The following is a 27,299-nucleotide window of genomic DNA, read 5'->3' on the forward strand; positions in this document are numbered from 1 at the left end:
ATTAACCTGAGCACTCTTGTTTTTTTAGCTTCTTAAAAAGTACTCCCCCCAGACCCATACCGATCAGTCTGTTCTTGGGCAAAAATTAAAAGAAAATGCCAGCGATGTTTTACCTTTGAACTTGTAACTCACATTTACCTGCCTGACACTTAATTCATAAATTTCATGGAATTTGAGATATTTCCTAATTTTGAGCAATATTTGCAACATATTTGATGTGTGATCTATAAAATACAGAATTTTACAAATTAGTGAAAATTCAAGTGGAAATACACGTATGAGGGTCAAGCAAGACTAACATGTTTCCAGGCAATTGTGTTTAAAAAATGAAACATGTTTTAGCAACACCTACAAGTTGCTGATATTTTATATGGAGACAAAAATAGGCCTTCAACAATAAATAATGTCTTTACATTATCCTGGAAATAATGACCACAATAAAACAAAACTTTGATGACAACGCCGTTTCTCGTAAGTGGTGCTGCGAGGCTCCGAGGGGAGGAGTTACCTCTTTGAGGTGGGTGCGTACCGCGAGCACGCACTTCCGTCCCAGGCACAGTAGGGGTCTCTGGCCAGACAGCAGTCTGCACAAGCTTTTCCATAGGTGCCGCACCTGTGTAGGGAGAGCCGCACAAAGCCATCCCGGGAACCAATGTACAACTGTTGCTGCAAACCAAGCAAAGCCAACGGATTAGAAACATCACTCAGGCTGGTCTGAAGAAGCTCCCTCTCTTAAATTCCACACAACGGCTGAATCTCGGGCACCCGGCCATGCTCAGCTCTTGTGCAACAACAAACATAGGGAAGAACAACCTCTCCGACCCCTAGGAGGATGCTGGTGTGAGGTGAGAAATACTGAAATAGACAGAATTCTATAAAGCTAGTGCAAGCATGGCAGTAATTTAAGGTCAAGGACCAGCTGCTAGACTGAGGAATTCAGATGCCAAATCCTGACTCCATAGCACAGAACATATATTTGGTAGATTGTATCAGATGCAGATGCTATAGCAAAATGGATGGCCTTTCTCAGCACCTTATGTGACAGGGCTGCAACAAACTGGAAAAACTCTTCTGTTTCCAGTCAGCAGTTTTATCTGCTAATGAAGCACCAATCCCTGAAACAATTGGACTTCCAAGGGGAAGCATGGAGCAGCTCCGAGCAATGAAAGATCCCAAGTAAAAAGCTGAAGGGTTCTGAAAAATCCAGCAAACAAAACTGCATTCCATACTGCCTGCCATGTGTACGCCTTCGAGTGTGTGTGCCCGTGATGGGGGGCAGGGAGGATGCAGGTGTAGAAGCAATACCATTGCCTGCAGTGAATCCACAATCAATCCGAGTGGACCACATATGTTTTAAACAAAGGAAAAATATCACAGAAAAAGATACTGGCATAAACAACAACCAAGGATACATCAACAAGTTTGTGGAAAATGGAAGGAAATGTTTATTTTGCTGCACAAATTTTTGAAACCCGGTCAATCCTTTTATGATACGAATTTTCCATGAAATTTTTGAAAACACTCCACACACTTTTTTTCAACCTACATGAGCTTGTCTAACACCTCTGTTACCTATTTCAACTGTAAGATAAGATTCACCGGTTGTGGAGTACAATGGTTTAGAATGTGACTTAAATTCACACACAGACACTGATGAGTTACACTTTCTCTCCGTAACTTCACTTTCGCTTGTTCCTCCCCTTCTAGTTCCGCAGTCTGTCTTCTTTGTGGGTTCTTTCTTAAATTAAACGTTGGGTTCCCCTCTTCTCTACCTTATGTTGCTCAAAAACTCAGAGGCATCTTGGGAAAGCGAGAACCCACGGATCCTCCTAACCCTCCCCTGCCCCATCAGACTCGACTCCCCCAGTGAGAAATCTGCTCCGTGCTTCCCAGTCTTCTCCCTGTGCCCTCAGCTGCCCCACACAGAACTTGCTAATCCACTTCCTCCCCTCCCTGGGCAAGGCCACTGCCTTTGATTTGCCCCTTATCATCTCTTTCCTGGATCATTTCTAAGTGTCCTGTTTCCGCTGACTTCAGTCTGGCTTCTCAGCAGCCCCAACCCCTACCCCATGACCCTATCCATCTTCCATGCTGCCACCCACACAGCCAACTGATCTTTCTGAAGGAAAACTCTTACCACGACACCACTGTGTTTGAGCTCTTTCATGGTTTCCACTGTCTTTACACTAACATGTCAGACTGCTCAAGAGGACACAGCAGGACGCACGCAGTCTGGTTCTGGCGTTACTTCTGCAGATGCACTCCGGCCTCCCTCCCCCTGGGCACACAGCACACAGCGGGCCAGGCGATGGTCTCTCACTCTGCTCAGTCGGGTCACTGTTCTCTCCTGCCACTGGGCACATGATCCTCTGATTCAACCTGCTTATAATGTATCTATCTGCTTAGATCTTTGCATGCAGCACCCTACCCAAGCTTACATCTAGCTTAAGAGTAGGTATTGTTTTTCTAACTTTACTCTTCAAGAAACTGTTTAAAAGAGTTAGTTACTGAATGGATATTGCTGAAGGCTGATTGCTGGGCTATGGGTCACCAAAATCCGTGTTCTAGTTCCTGATACCTAATTAAACCCTTTGGGCTGTTGTTGTGGGTAGTAGATAAGACTACTAATTTCAACATCAGTATCCCACACAGGTTCCAGTTCAAGTCCCAACTGTTGCTTTTCTAATCTAGCTTTTGACTAATGCACCTGGAAAAACAGCAGACAACAGCCCAAGTGCTTGAGTCCCCACGTGCACGAGGGAGAGCCTGAGAGGCTTGACTCCTTGCTTCCGCAGGCTCAACCCTGGCATTTGTGGGCATTTGGTGAGTGACCCAACAAATGGAGATGGAAGATTACCCTCTCTCATCTCTCTTGCTCTCTCTCCCACCCCCGTCTCCTTCTATAACTCTGTATTTCAAATAAATAAAATGAAATATTAAAAAAAATCAAAGGTTGGGGTTAATATTCTACATAACTATCATGGAGTTTTGCAAGGCATCATCTTCATGTACCAGAAAAAAAAAAAAAAACAATGAGCTCAATTTTGAAATTTAAAGAAGGGAAAGGGCATGTTGACTAATTAATGAAGCCTTGATAAGACTGACATCATGATCTCTCCTGTATTATAAGAAAAATAAACTATCTGTTTTTACATTATTTACAACTTATCTTACAATCCAATAGATCTTTTCAATTAATTTTCATTAGCAGAAGCAATTTGTTGCTATTACGGTTATTTTTCAGACAGAAAGTTAAAAGTACCTGTTTGAGAGACAGCTCCATGCTCAAGATGGCCGACGGGTGCTGGAAACAGAAGGCAAACGTCAGTGAAGAGCATCACTTAGAGGCTGACAGTAGCCAACATGTCACCTCTCTCACGTGGAAGCTTGCTGCAGTCAACATGCAAGCTCTATCACAAGGAGGAGAAAACAGTCTTACTTCTATTTTCTTCCAAATGCATAGTGTTTATTCCCTAATAGCGATGATAAAAATAGTTTCTTTGAAGTATATCTTCTTAAAGAAAACCCACCTAAATACGAGGAAACACTACACTGAAAATGGTTCCCAGTTCCCCAAGTTATCTCCTTGTAAGTCTTCTTATCTTAACTGCCTCCGTATAATTCAAAGCAGTGTTGACAAGAACATCTACGTAATTATTTATTACCTCTTTCTGCTCTTACTTAGACAAGTGTTCCAAAAACTTGCTCAAGTAGCAGAGTTCTGAGAAGTTACACAGTGAGCGCTCCTGTGGAAAAGCACATTCTTTGCGGAACACTGCAGGCTCTCAGTGCGTGACATCTCACTGCAGGCTCTCAGTGCGTGACATCTCACGACATCAGCAAGGGCCAGTGCTATTCACAAAAGTATGACTCTAGACACGCCAGAGAAAATTGAGATGGCTGAACACGAAAGATCTCAAACTAAAAATGACAGGGAGTATTTAAAAATTTCATCCACCTCTTAATGTGTACAGTAGCAAATTTCAAAGATGCAGATGAAATGTATGAATGAAACAAATTTTAAATGTCTTATTTATTTGACAGGGAAAGAGAGACAGAGACAAAGAGAGCTCCCATCTGCTAGTTTACTCTTCAAAGGCTGCAACGGCTGGCGGGGCAGGAGCTGCATGAGGCTCAACCCCGGCAGAAGGACGCAGCTCCTCCAGCCGCTGGACTGTCCCCAGGGCTGCAGCAAAGCCGGAGCCTGGAACTGACCCAGGACACTGTGCGATTAGGACCTTTTCACTACAAGGCTGAATGCCTCCCCCCCCCAAATTAAGTGATAAAGTTCTATCCAATAATTTAGTAAAATTATGAATAAAAAAATACATCCATATGGCAAAACATGCCACACTTCAGGAAGTAAATATACATATTCTACAGCAACTATGTAGGTATAGAGCTGTTGAAAAATAGAAAGGCAAAGAAAACAAAACTAAAGAATGAAACAGAACTATTGTTTAATCCCCATTTAAGGCGAGATTCAAACCACTGTTCTGGGACGAAGTTCAACAGCTGCAGGAAAAGGCTGGTTCTGCCATGCCAGTGTGCGTTGCTTGGACTCCAGGGCCAGGGAGAAAACACCTGCAGACCTGCATTGGACAATGGCTTTGCCCTTAGGAACCACCCGGGACTTGGCTATGGTAGACACACAGTCCAGGGGCCCTATGGGACCGGGGCCCTAAGCACCCTGAGCTTCTCATACTGGAGTACTCTGTTCTCCCTCAAGGCAGTGGTGTCAACATGGAAGCAGTCTGTGTTAAGAAGCTATCTCAACAAAACATAGCCTTTTTTAAAGGTGTGCCTAAAAAATGCTTTATTGCTTTTCGGGAAATAGTGTCCAATTAAATTTTGTTGGATGCACACATACCGAAAAACCTTAGCATTAAAGTTCAAATGTATTCTAAAGCTGGAGAATGAGGCTTTTACCATCTCGGATGGGCAAAGATAATCTAGCATTCAAGGAAACTTCAAATTAAGCACACTTTAAAAAAAAATTCTTTTCAGGAATGCAGGAACACAAGATTGATACACCCTGTTTTCTGAAATCCAATCAGGAAACCACTGACAGGTAAAATTAATCAAGTGAAGAAGCATCTGCATAGCGAGAGAAGCCCCAGGCCTTCACTGACTGGCAGTTTGTCCGACTACGCTTAGAGGATGTGGTTGTAAGAGCTGATCCCACAGGCTCTGAGCTCAGGGCAGTCAACAGCGGCAGGTGAGGCCAGCTCTTGGTCACTTATAAAGCTTTCTCCAATGCTTAGGGGAAAGAAAAACAAAAGAGCTAATGTCCAGAATTCCCTGGGGAGAAACGATGAAGTTTTGAATGAAGCTGTGTGTCGGCAAGGAGGGTGACCTTGCTCACCGCGCTCCCCCGCTGGGCTGCTCACCTTGAACACCTGCAGCTCCTCCAGCACCACCTCCTCCACGTTCCACTTCTCCTTGGAAATGCTGACGACCTTGAGGACAGTGCCAATGTCTGAAACGAGACACAGCCCATGATCCTGCTCTGCCCTGCTGCACGGGCCGCACGCATGCTCCCAGGCCCTTCCCCAAGGCTGGCTGTTGCGACAGGAAAAGTCGGGTGGAATAAGACAGGTAGGAGGGAAGCTCAATGAGTGGGATGACACTCTCTGGAAACAGCTCGGCTCCCTCCCAACAGAAGGCACACGGGTAAAGGAATATTAAATAACACATATCTGGAGTATACTCTTAACAAGAGGAATCTATTTGCCCAATTTAAATACTGGCTAACATAACAGAAGGGGAACAGGTTGTTTAATCTAAATGAAAAAGTTGAAATACATTAAAAGGAGCCCTCTTTGCGTCTTTGTCATAATATATGTTTACTCAGTACTTATATCCATGTCACCATAAAATTTATATATATTACATATTATATTATATTATATATTATATATATATAATTTTAACAATGTTTACACGTGGACAGAAATCACTGAAACTGACTATGTGAGAGAAATCATGATTCAAATTGAAATTTCTTCTACCTTCAGAATCATTATCAAAGGGCTAACAAGGGAAGTTTGTTTCAAATCATTTTAGCTCAACTTAAATTATATTTGCATTTGATGATTCAAGCAAAAATTAACATTTGAAGAAAGGTATCATATTTCATCTAATACTGAAGTTCCACAAGAAATACAATCAAAAGAACACTTTGGAAAAAAGGGAAAATGAAATTAATTCAAACAAAGCAGGTATGTTCTAAACTTCTGAATAATGGAGTTTGAGTAACATATATATTAATGATCCTGTTTGCATGAACGTGTCAGGATTATTCCATTTTATTTTTTTTTTTAAGGATTCTGAAATCTTTCAAAAACACTAGATGGACATCTCCAAACGCCAAGACAGAAAGCCACTGGAAATGCGCGGGACAGCTAGGCAGTGCCACCTAGTGGCAGCTGATGCTTCCAGCAGCGAGACTCGACCAAGGATGAAGCAAAAGCAGGGGAAGCAGTAAGAGGTGCCCACCCCAACACCTGCAGTGCCCACCCAAGACCTGGCTCTGCATTCTCCGCGTCACAGCACCACCACGTGCAGCAAGCTCGGGTCTGACAACTCATGCTCCAAGTGCCTCTGCCCTCACACCCACTGCCCAGAAACCGAACACACACAGAGCAGAGCGTTTTTATCAATTGTTCCAAAACTGTTCTTCTCTCATACTAATATCTATTCCAATAAGAACATCCATTTCCTAAGACTCCATTTGTGTCTGTTTCTTTATGAAACGTGTCACCTACAGAGCCAAAGCTTGACCCCAATGCTGGGCTTTGGGTTTAATGACATCTGTTCTCTCAGCCACCAGAATTCTCATGGGGTTGATAGATAATGTTTCTATCATCTATTATTTTTTTAAAAGATTTATTTATTTTTACTACAAAGTCAGATATACAGAGAGGAGGAGAAACAGAGAGCAAAATCTTCCATCTGACAATCCACTCCCCAAGTGACTACAACAGCCAGTGCTGCGCCGATCTGAAGCCAGGAGCCAGGAACCTCCTCCAGGTCTCCCACATGGGTGCAGGGTCCCAAGGCCTTGGGCCATTCTCGACTGCTTTCCCAGGCCACAAGCAGGGAGCTGGATGGGAAGTGGAGCTGCTGGGATTAGAACCAGTGCCCATATGGGATCCCGGGGCATTCAAGGCAAGGACTTTAGCTGCTAGGCCACGCCGCCAGGCCCTATCATCTATTATTTTTGAGACTTCTCAAATAATCGATATTTGTCTTTCTGCAAAAATAAATATTCGTAAGCACTGAGATGACAGACAAGAAATCAAATGGCCTCCAATGAAAATCTGCATGATACAATAATAAGAAAATGTGTGTCCATGTAGCACTCATTGCTTCATGATTCTGACAGATTAGCTTCAGCCCAGCACACCAGCGGTTCTGCAAATTGGTGAAGGGACTCTCGTTAGCGGATACATGGCGATATGACAATGAGGAAACTGCTTCACCTTGCTCCCATCAGTGACCAAACATGTACTGAGTACCGACTGTGCACGCAGGCACGCTGCAACCTGCACATTCCTGGGTGCACACACGCCCACAGACACTTAGGGCTATCCTGTAAGTGTGTGCTGTACGGCTTTAAGGGATACGAGTAGGACCTGGCTGATGATAACTCATCTTGACATTGACAATGCATATGTTGGATGTTTCCATGTTCTTCCACAAGGAAGTCCTACCGGGACAGCACGCCCAGCCCAGCTGGAGCTTACCTGTCCCGAGGAACATGACATCATACTGGCCGTCTTCTGCGACCACGTGGTCCACCACCACTTGTGTCAGCCTGTAATCCACATTGATCCGCTTGAAGGTCGGTGCACCTGCCACAGGGTACACCGACTTATACATCACAGGATGCCGCTTGATGAAGCTGATGACGTCATCCGGGAAGTCCCGGGTGGACTTAATCAGCGGGTCGTAGGTTTTGCTTGGACACTGCAAAGCAAAGCGGAGCAAATAAAGACCTCACACGTCCACCTGAGCAGCTTACGGCTAACTCAGTAACGAAGGGGTCACTGCCGAGCACAGTAAAAGGACAGACACAGAGAACAGTAAGCATGTACAGGTAGACTCCTGCATCACCACCAAATATTCTAAATTACTTTTTAAACTTTTTTCCTCTGAAGTTTACACAACGAACCCTTTTTAATACTTCTCATTATCATTGCTAGGGAAGAAAAGTTGAAATTCCTGATAAATAAAATGTGATTTTTGCAACTGGTTTTAAAAAAAACTTGATGTATAAATATGAGAACATATGGGAAACCAGTGGGTTTTTTTTTCTTTATTTCCTTTGAGTAAATTTAAGATTTCAACTTAAACTGTGTTTATTAAAAATCAAAAGGAAGCAATCAACAGATCACAAAAAAAATCACTTTCAAAAGCAGCTCAGTAACTCTGTAGCGGAAATTATCAAGTGTTTTTACAACTAGCCTGAAGATTACCTTGTGAATAATTCAACAGCACTTTCCCCAAAGGCTGTGTGAAGAAGGCCTGGGGTGTGTTCCACGCCTGTTTCCCTTGTGACTGGGTCCTCACACCAATAGCTAGCATACCCTGCCCCCTTGTGGCCAACATTAGAAGTTCAAACTGCTATAAATGCCAAGATGTGTTCTCATCCAAAACTAAAGGAATCATTTTACAACTTTCTCCAGAAAATAGCTCCTCTCCTATATCCTAAATACAATATATTCGATCTATTGTCATTTAGGAAGTTATCCCAGTTATGACACTTCTGTCCAACTCAAATCTTTAACAGGCTCCTGGGGAAATTCATGAAGCATACCATATTTTCAGAAAATCCCAGAAAGACAAATATCATATGTTTGCATGACAGTTAATATAGAATGAAAATGCACAGGCCTGGAGATCTTCTGCGGCTTGCTGGCTGCAGATCTGTAACCCTGCTGCACTCTTCTTGGTGAAGATTATGATTATGGTAAATGAAGCCTGCGATTATGGAGCAGTATGATGCTATGACTTTGGAAAGAAATAAAGGAAGGAAGGAAGGAAGGAAGGAAGGAAGGAAGGAAGGAAGGAAGGAAGGAAGGAAGGAAGGAAGGAAGGAAGGAAGGAAGGAAAAGCTGGCAGAGAAGGGGCGGGGAGAGAAGTAGAATTTTCTTCTTTGAACTGTATCCATGAACTATGGAAAATACATTGTCTTGATATCAAAGGGGTTTTTAAAAAGTTAAAGAGCAGAGAAGAAAATGGGTACAGGAGGGAAACCTGGTGACAGCATGCTGCCTTTCTACTAGTTTAGTCTTCTCCAACAAGTTGGAAACAGTCTCCATTGAACTGAGCCATGTGTACAAGGCGCTAATTAAAATCATGTTCGGCTTCCCAGAGCAGAGTTCTCAGCCCCAATAATGCACAGGCTCATGGCGGAGGGGCGGAGGGCCCGGAGGCTGCGGCGCGTGCGGCCCCAGCTGCCGCACCAGGACCATTCCCGCACCGGAGGCACGGGAAGGCGCAGCGGGCAGGCAGCAACAGTCCACACACACAACCACAAGAAACTTTGTCTTTGACACAAAGTTGGCATATCTAGTATCAGGAAATACACTTCCTTTTTAAAAAATCTGTTATGTTTGTATCAGGTCTGTATGAAAGAGATGAGACATGTTCTTAAATATTATCCACTCAGCATATTCTTCGCAGGAAATGGGTCCAAAGAGCAAAGCGCGCCTGCTCCATCACTGTTCCTGAGGCTAAGCCCTCAGACAAGTGGGATCCGTCAACCTGACCACGGGAGGAGCCTCCGGGAACCAGATGAAGCACAGACGCCAACTGGGTGTGGGGCGCAAAGGAGACAGGCTCTGTCCAGCGAGGGCCGCGCGGCTGAGGCTCTGCCAGAGGCCAGGCGGAGCAGGCTTGCAGTTTGTGGTTGGTCTAGCATGAAAATCAAAGCAGAAGTAAGGCTTTCTCCACATTGGGTTTTTGAAAGTCCTCTAACAGAAGAGGGAAAAACGTCTTTTGGATTTTGTAGCTGTCATTACACAGTAGTCAAAATTTCCAAATAAATAATACTGTGACCTCCAAAGCTCAATGTGTGACGGCAGAGCTTGGCGTCCTTAGCAACGTGGACACAGGAGAACGCAGCTAAGCCACGAGCATTTAGGAAGAGTAAATGTGGCGGGCTTCCTCTGTGTTAGTCTGCACAAAGCGATTTAAAGGTAATAAAATCTCAGAAAAATCAGCAGAGCCTGGTTTCTGTTGCCTCTCGGGCAGCACACTTGCAGCGGGCAGCTTGCCTCCCCGCGTGCCGCCGCTGTTTGCAGGAGGTCTTTATCCGCTCTTGCCATGCCCAGTCTCTCAGGTCCCGTCTCCACTCTGTTTGCACTAATGAAAGTGATCCGGCAGAGCGCCTCCCTGAAGTTTAAGACAGGGCAGTAGGAGCCTGGTCTTGATCTTTCAGTACATTTGATCCAGCGGAATTTTGACTTCGGTATCATTTATGTGCACAGCACACTGAGCTAAAAATTCCTGCAATGCCAGGCACCAAAAGCAGCAATGGGCAAAATAGGGGGTTAGGGGAAAACTACACCTACAGCAAATGGTCTTATTTCATTATTGATTTTCTTCCCCCCCAAAAAAAATCCCTAGAAAACTTTATCAGTGCAGCTGTACTTCAACGGGTCCAAAATCCACTTAGCTTTCCCCTGGCTTTCCAGCTGTGTTACAGTCCACACCTGACTGCAGAGTTCACTGGCTCCTGCCCTCAGCCTTCCAAGCCGCCTACTTTCTACCACCTTGGCTCCTGCGAGCACAGGACGTAAGTTGGAAGCAATCCCAGGTCTCCATTTGCTGCTGCAATAAAGCCTGGGTTTAAACTGAGAGCAGGCAGGAGTCGGAGCCACGCACGGCCCCTGGAGTGAAGGGAGGAGAGCAGGGCAGCCCGGCAGCGCCCAGCTCGCGCCTGCGCGGCGGCGGGCGCACAGGGCTCCGTGTTGTGCTTGGCAGGCCTGCGTGTTGGCATAAGGCCTTTAGGAGCAGAGTGGGAAGCAATGGATAAGAAGAGAAAAATGGTTTTTATCCAGTGAGAGAGCTTTGCCCCCTGGCAAGGCACCAGACAGCTGTTAAAGTTTTCTCGCTGCTGCTGTGGGCTGGTCGCTCTAGGCTGGGGTTTCTTTTTAAACAAAGCAGAGCAATGACTAATGCGAGGGGAGCCAGGGCACGGGGGAGGCTGAAAAAGGCTTTCATTTTTGCAAACTGGGAAAAATAAATGGAATATGTAAAGGAAGTCTGACTTTGCTTTATAATGTAAAAAAAAAATTGCAGTTTTAATAGGTACCATCTGATCGCACTGCTCCTACATCGAAGGCAGCCTACGGCAGACAGGAGCCAGGAAGCACCCCGGGTTCTACAGCAAAGGCAGAAAGACCAGGAGTACAGTGAAGAGACTGAGCCATCCGTCTCTCCCTGTTCTTTTAAGAAACTCTGCTTCCAGGGGGGATGTCTGTATCAGAAAGGCAGAACAAGCCCTAAGCACATCCAGCAGGCTAGAGTCTGCATGCTCTCTGGAAAGAAACCATATAGACCATTGAAAAGGTGAGGTGGGTTGGGTGTCCAAGAAACAGCACGCGTGGGTGTTGAGGGGGACAGGGACAATCCATGACTCCACCCGACTCCCCCTCCAGCCAACCCCCTGCTGCCCCAGCCCCTTGTCCTCACAGTTTGGAACTTGGAGTCCAAGTTCCAAGTGCCTAGATTCTAACCTTGCCTGCACTTCCTTCTAGAAACCAAAGCTCTTAGAAGGAGAACTAGCCTAGACACTCAGCCATTTACAGAAGTGGTAACTAAGCAATTGTTTGCTATCCACTAAGTGGAAGGACATGCAGTGAATACATATTAGGAAGAAAAATAAAGCTGAAATTCTTCATCAGAGACACATGGGTGGGAGGGAAGGAGCGAGAGACATGACTGGCTCCCCCCAAAGTCTGCTGTGCCTTTCACATCACTTGGAAAGACGGGACAGATCCCAACAGTGACAGCATGGCATTGACCATGCACTCAGGCTCACAGGCGAGGGTGAGGGTAGCATGAGATGCTACCAGGACTACCTGTTCCATCCACCTCCAAATCATTCTTTGGTAAGCCAGACTGTCTTAGTCTTGTACTGTGGAGATTTCAAGAAGAGGGTGTGAAGACTCAGCATGAAGTACATATTGTTCTTGAATTTGCTGAAATCTACACATGAAAGATAGCCTTAAAACTTGTTTTTTTCTACCATATCAAAAAGCAAACCCTTACTGGGAAGGGCCTGGTTGACCATCCGACTCCTGACAACTCCAGATCTTCCTGAGGTCAATGAAGATATAACGCTCGGAGCCCATGATCTCGCTATGGAGAGCCTTTCTGTAGGATTATGTCAATGCATCAGCCAGGCAGCTTCAGGACAACAGAAGGATAAAACAGGTTCCAGACAGCTTTGACTTGGGGGTTCCATGTGTACCTCCAATGCCTGCTGTTGTGAACCGAAGCCAAGAGGAGGCTGGAGTGTCAGCAGCCCTCTAATCAAGCCAGCTATGCAAGCAGTTTATCTTTGTGTATCACTACGCTATGATCCAGTCCCTCCCTGAGTTGCTTTTGCTCTTCAAAATTACAAAGATTCAGAAAGCCTCAGTGATGTTCTGCTATGGTAAAGTGAAAAAGATCTTTCTAGAACAAGTGAGTATGCCCAGATCCAGAGCTAGCCCACAGGAGAATAACAGTTGAGATGAGCTTTCCTGTGGATGTGGGACTTGGTGATTTCTCAATGTCGTGTTTGGCATTAAAAAGTTTAATAATTTGGTGGGAAAGAAACAAGGCCCGTTGGGTTTCTCAGGGCCCACACTCCAGGTCTGTAATGTTTTATCTCAGAGTAGAAAAGCCGGACAACAGGTACCGCAATGCAGTAAATGGTTTGGTCTTTATCCTTGATTTTTCTCTGGAGAAAAAACCCTGCATGAGGAATGACACATGATGGGTTTCTCGTTCAAAGATTTGAAAGGAATATGTCACATCTCACATTCATCAGTAATGGAAGCACTACTTAATACTTTTTGCAGTAGGCTAACAGATAGCTAACTGGTTAATAGATGATTCTGACCTTCAGAGAAATATTTTTGGTTTCATAAAGTCCCGTTGTTGTAGCTGTTAAGACACCAGTCAAGACACCCAGTCCCACACCGGGGTGCCCAGCTTCAATATTCGGCTCTGCCTGACCCGACTTTGAACCCTTGCAGAGATGGGAGTCTCTGTCTCTCTCCCCACTTGTCAAATACTTTTATTTAAAAAAAGGCTAAAATATCTGATAGTAGGCACAACCATTATTTGGGAGAAATGGAATATTAAAATGAATACAAATTGTACAATTAGAAATTGTCAAAATCTACAGTAAAATTATTTAATTATAGTAAATATCTTTCATAAATGCCCACACCTCAAAAATAAATACTTCCATCTGATCATTTTGATAAGTGGATGGTTTAAAAACTGGAAGTCACTCTTAAGTAAACACTAATAGTTTTACATTTATGTGTAAATCTTAAAAAGTTCTATGTAACATCGAATAAAATAGCATGCTATAATTTTATTAAAGACATCAGGGAGCCAAAAACCCAGTATCAAAATTACTAAGAATTTTCTGCCTTGGTAAGTCTCCCTAGGCTTCTGGGTTTCCTGGCAGCCTGGTCCTTTCAGACCCATTCAGTTTGCTGTGCTGCCTCCACTTGCACCTGTCATTACAGTGGATTCTTATGTGCGTCATTACACTTGGAACTTTCTATCACCAAGATCAGGCTGGTGATAAGCGACCTCCAGAAAACATGCTTTATTTAGACCTTCTATGAGGACAGCAGAGGCTGAAAGAATCACTTGGAGGAAAACGAAGTGTTTATATGCATCCTTGGGCATTCAAGTCCCAGTCTCATGGACACTGCAGAGTAGTGACATCAAGCTAAGCCAGGGATTTAGGTTTGATTGTTTAAAGGAAGTTCAGCGTTCTGCCAAAACCAAGAGGAGTTAAGTCAACATTTTATCAATAAGTCAACTAACCAATTTTGAATAATGTAAATAATTTAAATAGTTTTAATGATAGCAAACAAAATGAAAAAGACTGCTATTTAAAATGCATATGTAGCATTAGAAAATTTAGTTGCTCTCCTTGGTAAACCAATGAACAGAGTCTAAAACGCATGTATCACCCGTTGCAAGTGTGTATTAAATGAGACTTACATCATTTGAAATGTGATTCAGGGCTCTCTAAAACACCTCCACCTCTGAGAAATGCACATTATTCTGGTAGCAAGGAAGTCAAGATAAGTGCCTAACAAGAAACAAACAATTCAGACAAACCCTTGTTAACCACTGCAGTTCCATTCACAGCAAAAGGCAGAATGGCCGACTCTCTGCAGAGCCACTCGTGGGCAGCTCCACAGTGGCAACGGGCTCTACACCTTACAGAGTAGCTCAATGTTTTCCATGGTACTTAAAATTCTTACAGAAAAGAAAAATGATAGTTTCAAATGAAAAAAAAAAATCCCTACAAATGAATAACAGTTGTTGTGGGGAACTGAATAGACTATTACAATAATTAGCAATCAAACATGATCTTAGACAAATAATTCGATGGCTCGGCTGGATACTTACTGTGCCTGGTCGGGGATAAGGAATCCTTCCATCATACTGCACCCAGCGGTGGTCCGCACTCTCCTTGTGAGCATACGGGCCATTGAACACTGCCCTGATGTCAGCCATGCTGTACACACATACAGCAGAGCCTTTGAAGACAGAACTGAAAGAAAGCAACGTGGCTCCGTCACTCGGTAACCAGGAGGTCTAAGAATAAACAACTCAACCCACTCCGACTGCGAGGTAGAGCAGACAAGACGTGCCTGTGTCCTCAGAGAGACCATAGCCAAGCCCCAGAAGGCTGAGTGAGCACAGTCCTCCTGGTCGTTACAGCCACTTGAGCAAGTGCACAGAGGGCATCCAGCACAGCGTTTCCCGGAAGCCCTAGGAGAGGTCAGATCTCACCTGCCACCTGCTTGGTAAACAGAAACTCCGCAGGGAGAAAGTCATCTGCCCGCATATGCTTTTCAATTGTATTTGAAGATATTATAGCAAAATGCTGTGTAAAGAACTTTCAAAACAAATTACCCACTTTTAAAGAGGAATCGGGTAAATAAACATCCAGTTGACATGCATTCTTAAGGTGAGTAAATAATATAAACACCAATTGTTTAAGAAAACATTAATTTCCAGGGTCAGCATCGTGGCATTGCACATTAAGCCACCACGTGTGGTGCTGCACCCCTTAGGAGCACCGGTCCCAGCCCCAGATGCTCCACTTTGATCCTGCTTTCTCCTAATCTGCCTGGGGAAATTCCAAGACAGCTCAAGAGCTTGGGAACCTGCGCCCACATGGGAGTTCCAGGCTCCTGGATCTGGCCTGGCCCAACTCTGTTGATGGTGGTCTTTTGGGGACGGGATCTGTGGATAGAGCATTCACCCATCTGTGTGTGTGTATGTGTGTGTGTGTGCCTCCTTCTTTCTCTCTCTCTGCATGCCTTTCTCTGTAACTCTGCCTTTTAAAAAAATTAACAATATTTATATAACGCCTTTTATGAAAATATGAAGATGCTGAAGTATTTCTGTGTCCCTTTGTGAATTTTATGTATCTCTGTACTTGTCAGATCCTTAATAACTACAAAGCATCAAGGAAATGTTTCAAAGCTGTAGCAACGTCACAAATCTTTGCAAGCTCATTGTTAGGACGTCTCAGATGCTTCTTTTCTTATTTCTGAAAATTAAAAACAGTCGCAAACTCCCAGCGCTCCTGATCTCTCACACGATTGCCGTCTGACTTAAGCGTCCTACTTCTCACTTTTAGAAATGACCTAAGGATCCTCCTGTATGCCAGACTCCATGCTTAATATCCCTGGCCTGCTACGGATGCGTAACACTGGGAGGGCACACGGCTGGGCAAAAACCAGCTGCTAGAAGGGAGACGGCGTTGCCATAAAAAGCACACAGTCTGCCTGCAAGAGCTGGAAGTAATAATGTATGATGCTTAATGACATCGCCATCATGCACTTCATTAGGGCTTCCCATTGGATAAAAGACAAGGCATGCATTCCGACATGACCTCAGACTTCAGGGCTGCATTAAACAGAAAACAATAATGTGCTCTAAGAACAAAGAGTAGACTTGTAACTTCACAGCCTGGGTGGGCAACAACTCGGGAAAGGAACTCTGATCTGTCTCTTGTGTGCAGAACACAGAGGGACTTCAAAGGCAGCTCGTGGATGGAAAGGGAAGATGAGGACGGAGCCACTCCACACACCGGAGGAAGTGCAGGCCCCTGCTCCTCCTGCACCTGCTGAAGCTCACACACAAGTTACCAGGGCAACCGTGTCCAAACCAGCAGCTTTGGACAGCTCTCGCTCTCCTGACTATTCACAGCCCAGATCTTACAAATAACAAAAGAATGTTTTATTTTCTGGTATATTCCAAACCAAAATTGCACTTCAATTCACACAGAAGGTACTGTGAACTAAATAAGGATCCTGTCACAGAAAGGAAACCAAAATGTAATTTGTCCACCAAGCAGTTCAGAATTAATTCAAAAGTAGGCAGCAAAATCGTTTCTTCAAAACAAGTACCAATATCTCCAATTCCTCTGATGCCAAAGCCAATATAAAGACTGAGAGCAGAGTTGTGGGGAAAATACATATATATTTCTAAGAATGGTGGCCATGACGTAGAACAGGAGCCAACAAGTGCTTTAAACACAGTCAGATGTAGGCCGCTGGGACACGGCTGGGGCACAGTGCATCAAGCTACTGCTTGCCGCACAACATCCCACATGGGTGCTGGTTTGTGTCCCAGCTGCTCCACTTCTGATATAGCTCCCTGTCAACGTGCCTGGCAAAGCGGCAGAATACAGCTCAGTGCTGGAACCCCTGTCAATCATTGTAGCAGCCTGGAGTTTCAGGCGTCAGCCTAGCCCATCCTAGCCACCACATCCACTGGAAAAATAAATCAACAGACAGGAGATGGATCCAACAATCTCATTCTCTCTCTCTCCCCATCCCAGCTCTTAATGTTGCCTTTCCAATAAATGAATAAATCTTTGTAAAAAGGAAAACTTGGTATATACAGATGTGTATGTATGTATATATATATATATATATATATATATATATACATATTTCAAGAAAATCATTGTCTTAATAACATGTAGATGGTGGCATATTATGCAAAACAGAATAGTAGATTACAACATATGCCTTTTGGACCTAGCAGTTTTACCTTGAGAATTTATCTCACAGCTAGAGAAGAATGCAATTAAGAATATCTGAAACTTCCACAGAGGTGTTTCATAATCCACACTCCGGGTGAACTTCCTGAAGGCCTTCGGCAGGAGCTGACCTGCGCAATGGCATCGCACAGGGTAAGCCCTGCAATGCTGTGCGTAGCGGTGAAGATTTGAACGCCACCAACAAGCTCACCTTCAGAGGACTGGTTAGCAAATTGTGGCAACCACTGGCCGGGTGCCACAGCAGCACAAAAAGAACACACTGTCTTATGCTCACGCTCAAGGATATCTGAGAAACAAATACGCAAGACGGAAAGTGCATATGACATTGTACTGCATGACCAGGGAAAAAAAATGACCGCACTGGCTCACAAGAATGTGCATTAAATCCCCTCACAGGACCAACAGCATGCTGTGACACACCTGCTTGTGGTAAAGACTCCATAGACGACAGGATTCCTTTCATCTCTTGTTGGGAGTAAATAAATATCTTCTGTAAATGAGAAAGAGACTCACTCACTATTGTTTTATTCTCTGCTAGTATATGCTATGCTCCTTTTCAAACAATACAATATTTGTGAAACTCCAAACAGCATACACATGTAAGGTAGTACAGTTATTATGTTGTGCCTTAATAAATTAGAAATAAGCAAGTTTTTTGTTTTTTGTTTTTTTTTTAGTTTAGTTTGTTGACTTTTATAGTTTTTGTCTGTTTCTGTTGAGACAGTGAGCTGGGCATGTACCTTCTTAGGGGTTCACGCCAATCACACACGTATGGGATGGTATAACTAACAACCCCCACAGTTAGGATTATCTGATTTCATATACAACAGGCCCCCAAATCGTGGGAAACTGAAATTCGCTTGCGTGAAACACGCCTTGTAAAATTGCGTCAACTGTCTCTTTGGTAACAATATGAGAATAGGCAAGTACACAAGTAGCACAATATTGAGAATAAATTTGAAAATTTTAAAATTACTTATAATGTGAATGTGTGAGTATAAAGTACCAGAATTCATGCATAAACAATAAATGAATACATTAGGACTAGAAAACAAAACGCTGACAAAAGTTAAAATGCTGCACGGTAAACATGGAAGCAATGCTGAGAACACAAGCGCAAATGATGCTGATTTTACAAACCACCAAAACCAAAAAGTCCACCCAGCACCTTCTCTTGGAGGAATGACTATGTGAAAAAAAAAAAAAGCCTGCAGTGCCATGACCCAGGAGCCAAGTTCCTCCAATTTCCCCCTGATGCCCACTAGAGGGCGGCGTGCTCTAAGGAATCTGACTTCCACCTGTGTGGGCTAGTTCCTAGCAAGTAAGAGGTGTGCGAAGTGTGCACTTCACGCCCCGAGCGCTTCCCTTGGGACTTACTGTAGCCTGCTTCCTTGACAAATGTACAGGATGCTGACGGAGGGAAGAGGATCCTTGATCGTGTGGGCCAAGCCGACAGCATCTCTTGGTGTTCTGACAGTACAAATTTGGCAAGATCTCCACCTGCGCTATCTACTAGGCCACAGCACATCTACTAAAATGCTTAAAGCAGTAAAGCTTTTCCAAGAAAAAGGAACTTGTGACTTACGCAGTTCGTCGAAGTGTGTATCGGCACCATCGCTTCCAGGAATGGAGCAAACCAGTCTGGCCTTCAGGAAAGTCGTCCACTTGTTAATCAGGCTGCGTTGTCCTCCTACGTCGTTCTGAAAAATGGGGGGAACAGGATTTATGAACATGCATCTGTCACCCATTAAAATGGGTAACTGTGACAGGTCTCAGTCCAACACAGCTCACAAAGACACAGAGCCTGGATCCTTATTTAGCCCTTGAATATTGGAATCGCTGAAAAGCAGCTCCTACCTTGAGCCTCAAGCACTCTTCTTAGGCTTGAATTACAGCACACCAGCCCTTTCCCCCTCGGAATGAGACTGCGTGTACAAGGTTGGAGGAACAAGAGGCCTTGGAATCAAGTCCTATTTGTACAAATATTTTGTTCCATGACCTACAATATACTACTCAGTTCTCCAAGTCTCTATTTTCTCATCAATTAAATATGATTATTGCCTTGAAAAGTTATCGTAATCATTAAATGGAAACATTTGCGTAAAGTGCTTAACATAGTACTGGGTAATCTGAATAAACTGAATGGCCGGCACTGTCCTGTAACGTAAGGGAATATACATGTATGCACATGCCAATGTATGTACATTCTGTACATATGTATATAATGCACATTGACTTGCATTCTTTTTGTCTAACAAAAATATTAGAATATGTCTAGAAAGACCTAAGTAATTATTTTCCAAATCAGCACATTACAAATAAAACATCAACACAATATAAACACTCAAGTACAAAAATCTCTAAAAATATTACTCCATGGTGTTCTCCATGCTTTATCTTCATGCAGAAACATTTCATTAAAAGTTTTCCTTAGGCATTTACCAAACCACACATTTAATCAATTAAAACAGAATAAACAAGATTATGTTAATTCAGCATAAAAGATCCAATTCTTATTTTAAAAGTCATGGATCCCCGTGAACACTAAATCTATAGGACTTCGTGATTTAGTTAGCTGAACCAGCACTGCTGTCACTTAATTTCAACTTTCAAAAAAATCTTCAGACATTTTGCCTTGAATCTGCTTCTCCTTGGATTTTTTACTATGTAAAGTGAATGAAAATTTGGCTGGCAAGTCTCACATCTGAATATCCAGGAAATGTCTTCACCGTGTTTCTTTTACCTCTGAAATTACACTACAGCAAAAGGATCTAAATGCCTCCCCAGAAGAGAATTCACACGAGTCCTTCCAGTCGATGCCAATAAGGAAGAGCGCAGGGACCACGGCGCACAGGGATCACTGCCTCCTTCCACTCGACGCCCCGCACGCCCCGCAGCCCTGCAGCCCTGCAGCCCCGACGCCCCGCAGCCCTGCAGCCCTGCAGCCCCGCACGCCAGGCATGCCCCGCATGCCCCGCAGCCCAGGACACCCCGGGAATCTGCTCTTCAGGTCCTTCATATTCTCCGCCACCAAACACAGAATAATTTGCAGGAATAGTTCTGTGAAAGTAATGTTTAGTGTTCTCTTGCTGTGTACTTTCAGGGTATATCAAATGACACAAAAAATAATTTAGAAACAAAGGCAGAACTATTAAAAAATATTTCACATAAGAGCTAAAAAATCTGCATTTGTACAAATTAGCATAATGCAAAATTTTTATCATAGTTTCCTACTTCACATTTTTCCAAATTATCAAAAAATTTGATAATTTGGCTGAGTTTGTTCCATATGTTTATATGTGCATATATGCTTATGTGCTCTTATTTAATGTACTTATGTGCTCTTATTTAATGTACTTATACATTACACTAAACATTACAAATTTAGTACATATCTTTATGCATAACAAAAACGTAACAGTGATCTCCGCTGATGGTTTAGACCAGCAACAGACTTTTCCAGTTTTCTGTCACTGATACTGATTAGACTGCTAGCACATGTTGATAACAAAAACACAGTGGCCTCCAGTTGGCTTTTCTCAGTCTCTAATTCTCACCAGAAAATGCATTCCCTTCACCCGGTACCCAGGCTAGATCTGTTGCTAACACCCTGCCTGTCAGGTGCCGTGTAAATCCCCATTCAAGTTAAGGGACAGCTAGAAGCACAAGGCAAAATTAGCTAAATAATAATAATAATAATAATAATAAGTGTTTTTTTCCCTTTTTTTTTCAATGAAAAAGCTATAAACAGCCAAGTCTCCTCTGAAATTTCTGGAGGGAAAACAAGGTCAGACTTCTTGGAAGACCCAATGTACGCTACTCAATACAGGGGTGAGGAGGGTCAGACTTCACAGAGATCAGCAGAGCCATGAGTGGAGCAATCCAGAACATGTACGGAGAACCAGGGCGTGTCCAGAACAATCCAGAACATGTACGGAGAACCAGGGCATGTCCAGAACAATCCAGAACATGTACAGAGAACCAGGGCATGTCCAGAACAATCCAGAACATGTACGGAGAACCAGGGCATGTCCAGAACAATCCAGAACGTGTACGGAGAACCAGGGCATGTCCAGAACAATCCAGAACATGTACGGAGAACCAGGGCAAACTTGGTTAGATGAAGACTGGGGTCAATTAAAATAGCAGCATAAAATGTTATAAAAATAAACTGGAGTGAGATCAAGCAAGACTATAAAACTAAACCAATGTGTCTGTATATTATTAAGCACACAATGGAGAATTAACAACAGCTCTCATCATTAACAAAGACGTGAAATCATCCACATCCTTTTAAGAATATGCAGAATATATTCTACATAAAGACCTTCAGACAGCAAACATCTTTGCAACTGCCGATGTTGTATCTGGTACTTCCAGTATCTGAGTGTTCTAGCTTCACAATAAAAACAATATTTCAGCTAGATGTTGGATGATTTCAAACGTCTGTAGATATGCTGGCAGACTTATCTAGATATGACTTATTTTTAATGCTAATGTCCTCATATCATTTTATAAATAGCAATCTAGATCTTAGTCTAAATGGAAGGAAATACTGGCTTTCTTCCTAATATAATAATGAATTCTGTGTTCATGCAGAAAAGGATTCCAGTGAGAAAATGTAAGAGAATTTTAAATGAAGTAAAATGCAAGATAAATTACTTCCTCATTTTTCTGGGATCCTTGGTTTATATCTTTTGGGAGTAACATACTAGACTTCATTTTTTAGCAGATCATAAGTTGTACCAAGCAAGCTCCAGTAAAACATGTTTATTTTAATGTGTTATTATGATACACTGATGGTATTTATTTCTTTTCTTTGCCTAGATTTGTATAATCTGAGTATTGACTTCATACATTTATCAGCAACCAAGCACACAACATAATCACCAGTTTGCTTTGCCCCATCACAGAGGAGGTGTTCAAATTATTTTACTAAATAACAAGTATCTATGAATTCCCTTTACAAAGTGTACAGGAGGGCAGTATCTTAGAAAGGAACAGCCATATTCTTTCAAACATTCTTTAAACATCATAAATGCTCCATTTCAAACATTTCTTCCCCATTCTACTGGCATCATCGCCTATAAGTCAGGGTAACCATGAGGAAACTCTTACTACTCTTCTAGCCTCAGATGTGTTGGCTATGAAAAAAATAACACTGTGTCTGCATTCTAAAAGATGCAACCAGTGAACACTGCAAGCCATTGAGCACTGCAGTCTTTAAATGCTGCTGCCAATCCTTCCAGCAGCCTTCTCCAGCCCCTCAAGGAATAAAAAAGATAAAAACAAACACACCAAAAAACCCAGGTCAAAGATGAAAGCCACCTGCTGTCAGCAGGGAAACCAGTATAGTTTCTGGCTAATAGCTCTCAGGAATGGAGCATAAGCATTTAATGACTGGATAGTAACTCTCAGCGACATCCAGGAGCATGACCCGGGGTGGCAAAGTTCACTTCAGCAGGAGTTGCATTTCTCCTGGAGGGAAGTGTGGTTTGGGCTGAGTGTTGACCAGCTAGCTCTCAGCCCTGGATTTGTTTGCAAATCTACACAATTCCCACCACCCCCACCCCAAGCACTTTCAGCCCAGAAGAGGGCTGCAAAGAGAGGTAATCACTTTTGTACTAAATTGTCACCTCCTTGCTTATTTTTCCTGAAGTTCTGAAGAACACAGCTCCCTCGCGGGCACAATAGATTTATTATGGAGATGTCAGGCTCAGCAGCTCTCCAGCCCCCAGTCACTTCTGGCCTCTACACTCTATTTATCACCGGCTCTTTGTGGTCAGGTTGCCTAAAGTCCTGACATCTTCTTCACAAAGATGCAGACGAAAGCAACAAAGACATTAAAGCATAAACAGGCCAGCTCATGTGCCTTCAAGCTGGGTGGTAAGCACGCGCATGCCTGCTTCATTCTTCTCTGTAGCTTTTCAGAACATGGCTCAATTGCATCACTTAATTTCCAACAGTGACTCACAAATGAAAAAAAGAAAAAAAAGGATCAGAAACAAAACACAATTTATTATAATACATGACCTTTGAATCATTTGGCTTTGTAACGGATGACACTATCAATCACTATGATTTTCGAATCAAAGTATCTGCTAAAAGGCAGATGAGTCACGATGCGAGCTGAAGGCAATTCATTTTCCTTTTTCTGTCCCAGCAAACCCAAGCATTTCTAAACCTTAGATGGACATGTATGGTAGCCAGAGACTGTCACACATGCGACCTTTTATTGAGTATTTCTTCTGACCTCTGGGTCACTCCTCTGCGTCCCTCTGGTAAACAGGACTTGATCTGTATATGCCATGCTGTTTGAAGATCTCTCATCACTTTGTAAATGTTGTCATTTTCACCTTTATATTGGAAACAGAAGCTCCAGGCAAACATAATGATTGGCATGCAGCTCCCACACTCTTGACTTCTAAAGATTTTATGAATCCATGAAATCTACACAGCAACTGAAAACAGGTCATACTCTATGCAAATCTATGTCCGGTCAGAGTTGTAATCACGTTAACGACCGGGCTGACTGACACCAGGCTTTGAAATCAAGACACAAGAATAAAAATCTTAAGAACCATAAAACAAAGTAAGGTATGATAATACAGTTAAGGGTTATGATTTCTCCATTTCTTGGAATAAGATTCTTAGAACACCTTCTTTTGCCAGTCTTCTTACGTGTCTTTGTGAAAAACAAGAGAAAAAAAAATCCTTTCAAAAACTTTGAAAACCATCAGTATTTTTTGGTGTGTGTATTTGCCTGCCTAATGCTATCCACTCTATCATCCTGCAAATCAATGAAACTAAAACTAGCCTATTGAGTCAAACACACAGGCTTCCTATTAGTCCATAGTATAAACTTGCATATAAGGTAACACACATCACTACATCTACGTTTTTTATTTAATATCCACTCACATACTTCATATTCATAATCTTCTGACTTGTCATTCATAACCAAAGCTGTATTTTGAGACTTGTCAACAAACCTCTTGAGAACCTTCTTTTTTTTTAACTTGGAATAGTGGAAAACACGATCACAACAACCACCCTAATGATAACAATTCTCCAAGGCGCGTCTCTCTGCTACCTCGGGCTGCGCTGAACTGAGGACAGAGCGCAGGGTTTTGGAGACTTAGGACAGATGGTCTGCATGGAGCTCTGTGAGTACCTAGCAGGAAAACCTGAAGTCCGAATGGGATATTTAAAATCCTGCCACTACAATCATGATGTCCTAGAAAGAAAAGGGGAAACTTAGAAACGAAGAGTCTCTTTGAGAGGAGATGAAGAGATATTCAAACACATTATTACAATGAACAAAGGGGTGTTAGGGAAGCCATGCCACTAAGCCAAGCAGGAAAATCAAGCTGACCACCAAAACTTGAGACAGAAAATCATCTTAATCAAGAAGAGGGTGGCTACGAGTTAAGGCTTCTATTAAACAACTGTCTGGCTGTCAAGTCAGTTCAAATGGTAGAAACAACTCCAGGAACAACCACGCAGCACATGGGGCCATTCACCCTGTAGAAGCAAATACCTGTTCCCTTCTTTCATTGACAATCAGGCCTTAAACTTGCTTCCATAAAGAGAACCTCATAGGTATTTTTTCTCTTAATAAGAGAATAAGATCTGTTAGCACCGATTCTTCACTGTTTTCAAAGGTTTTCACACCTTTCCTGCCACATACGAATCCAAAATAAATTCCAGACAGGTCGGCAGCCAAGAAGGAAGGCTTTTACTCCCCACTAATAATCCTGGGATACCTCAAGATTAGAATAGAGGAAACAAAAATATACAGACCCAAACACTGAAGACAAAGAAGAGGGGAAAATTTATGGCAGGCATTGAATCAGGAGGTTTTAAGAGACAAATTCCTCAGAGGCTCTCAAGGCAAAAAAAAAACTATGGAAAAAAATCACTAGAGATGACTTTTCATGATTTGTGATTGGAGAACGGCACGCAGAAATAGAGAACACCTCTTTTGGCTGCTTCAAAAACTCATAAGGATGCTTAGGCAGAAGCTGGTTGATCCATGATGGACTAAAACTTCGTTGTTAATATTAACAGATTAAATTAGGTAAATTCAGGCAGGCTGATGGGCCTTTCTCAGGGAGAGGCGGTACTCATTAAATTAAAACCAAAACCTGCGGCAAACAGTGTAGACCCCTTCCTAGGAATTTTTCAGACAGAACAACAGATGGAAGCCAAGCCAGATCACATCCGTAAGTCCTGGGCATTAAATCTTTCACTGAGCCTGTAACTGACACACGGAAAGGAAGCCCACAAACCACGGCTCGGCAGAGATCAACAAATACGGAAAGTGTCACTGGATTAAAAACACACATCTTCAAAGGTAGTAATTGTCCAAATAGAGCCATATATCAAAATAGACGATACATATGGAATCGAAGCAAAAAGCTATTAATGAGACCCTCAGGCAAGCTATGTGAAAAAGCCATCCAAATTGAATTCCTGGCAGGGACCAAAGGAAAAGCTGTGTAACAGAATGGTGGAGCTTACAGCTGGAATCTGGAGGTGCGCGGCATGCACACAATGCTGGACAATGAACAGAATCCAAAAGCAACTTGGAGAGCAGCCTGTGGGGGAAGCCTCCGGCCACTGGGGTTTGCCCTATATGCTATGCCTTGAAGGGCATGAAGCCCTCGCATACATGTACACACACACACACACAGCAATAAACATCACATGGGCATAAATTCTGGCATCTGAAAGTACCAACTTGCAAAGTAAACAGACATCAATCTTTTCAGAGGGTTTACTTCGCGCTGCTTGCCTCGGCCATCCGGTCAATGTTTAGTCCCTCCGAACAAAGGTCTGTGAAATGCATCACCCCTGAGAGCAGCGTTCCTGAAGGTCACCTACACCAGGCGGCGAGTCAACACGCTGGGTGTGGCGCACAATCAAGATCCTCAGAGTTTGACCAAGACTTCAGAAATCACCGAAAACTAAAGAAGACTGAGGAAGCAGTTGGACTGCCAAGTGCTGGCACTAGCGAGCAGCAATGCCACAGCAGATGGGCTATGCCAGATGGTAGAAACACCCTGAGGGAGACAATGACTCCTGCATCTGGGCACTCACGGGCCTGGCCCCACAGCCTCTTCACACTGTCTCTTTCCAGCCACATCCCCTGATCAAAATGTTTACATTAGAAATTCAGTTACTCTGTCAGGCTATTCCTGTCACCACACCAACAGTCCCGTGGCCACTCCACTGGGGTGTGCACATTCAGAACACGGCTCTCACTGCAGTTTGATTGGACAGCATGAGCCTATAATGCAAATATGTCAAGAGTGGTAATTAAGGACCTTGTAGAAGTTTACACACAGATTCTATGCATAAAAGATAAATTAAGGGTCAGTTAGAAACATCCTATCTGAAATATCTTTAGAACTTACCCCTGCCTCTTTATATCTGTTTACTTTCAAGTATTTCTCAATTCGGATACATTCTTCAAATGGTTGCTCAATATAGCTAGCTAGCTTGCCACTATTCTACCTAAAACATTTCATAACTCTCCACTGCCTTCCGCGGAGAGTTCATACTCATTAATATGGAATCAGGATCTCCTACCACCAGATACAGCGATCTAATCTCAAAGGCCACACTCCCTGGATTCCGGCTACAACATGCTGCTGTCCTATCTCCGTGTGGCCTGCAATGCTGGGCTTCCTTTACCTACTGTGGCTTCCACGCCCTCGCTTCAGCACTCATTCATGCACAGGTTCTTCCGGCATAATGAATATGAACTTCTCCAAATGTTCACCATTCCCAGGCTTCATTTCTACCACAGGGTCTTCAACAACTTCACAGAAATGAGTGCTGTGAAGAAAGTTATCTGGAAAGGAACCGTTCATCTTCCCTGTACTATGGGATAAAGGGGAATTGGTTATTGGTTCCACCAAGAATTGCTGTGTATTTTTCGTGATAATTATTGCATATT

The 27,299-nt window shown here is 43.2% G+C and overlaps 1 protein-coding gene across 1 annotated transcript in view; it reads right to left on the reverse strand.

Annotated features, from left to right (window-relative positions):
* Positions 1–27,299, reverse strand: part of SEMA3D (semaphorin 3D) — a 155,161-nt gene that overhangs the window by 14,826 nt on the left and 113,036 nt on the right. Inside the window, exons 9-15 of the mRNA XM_004582271.2 lie at positions 18,921–19,035; positions 17,756–17,825; positions 14,662–14,806; positions 7,749–7,971; positions 5,391–5,479; positions 3,263–3,304; positions 509–666 (exon numbers count right to left, since the gene is read on the reverse strand). Of these exons, the coding sequence (XP_004582328.2) occupies positions 509–666; positions 3,263–3,304; positions 5,391–5,479; positions 7,749–7,971; positions 14,662–14,806; positions 17,756–17,825; positions 18,921–19,035 (842 nt within the window). The remainder of the gene's footprint in view (positions 1–508; positions 667–3,262; positions 3,305–5,390; positions 5,480–7,748; positions 7,972–14,661; positions 14,807–17,755; positions 17,826–18,920; positions 19,036–27,299) is intronic.

Source organism: Ochotona princeps, chromosome 20 (assembly GCF_030435755.1).
Source record: "Ochotona princeps isolate mOchPri1 chromosome 20, mOchPri1.hap1, whole genome shotgun sequence".
NCBI lineage: Eukaryota > Metazoa > Chordata > Mammalia > Lagomorpha > Ochotonidae > Ochotona > Ochotona princeps.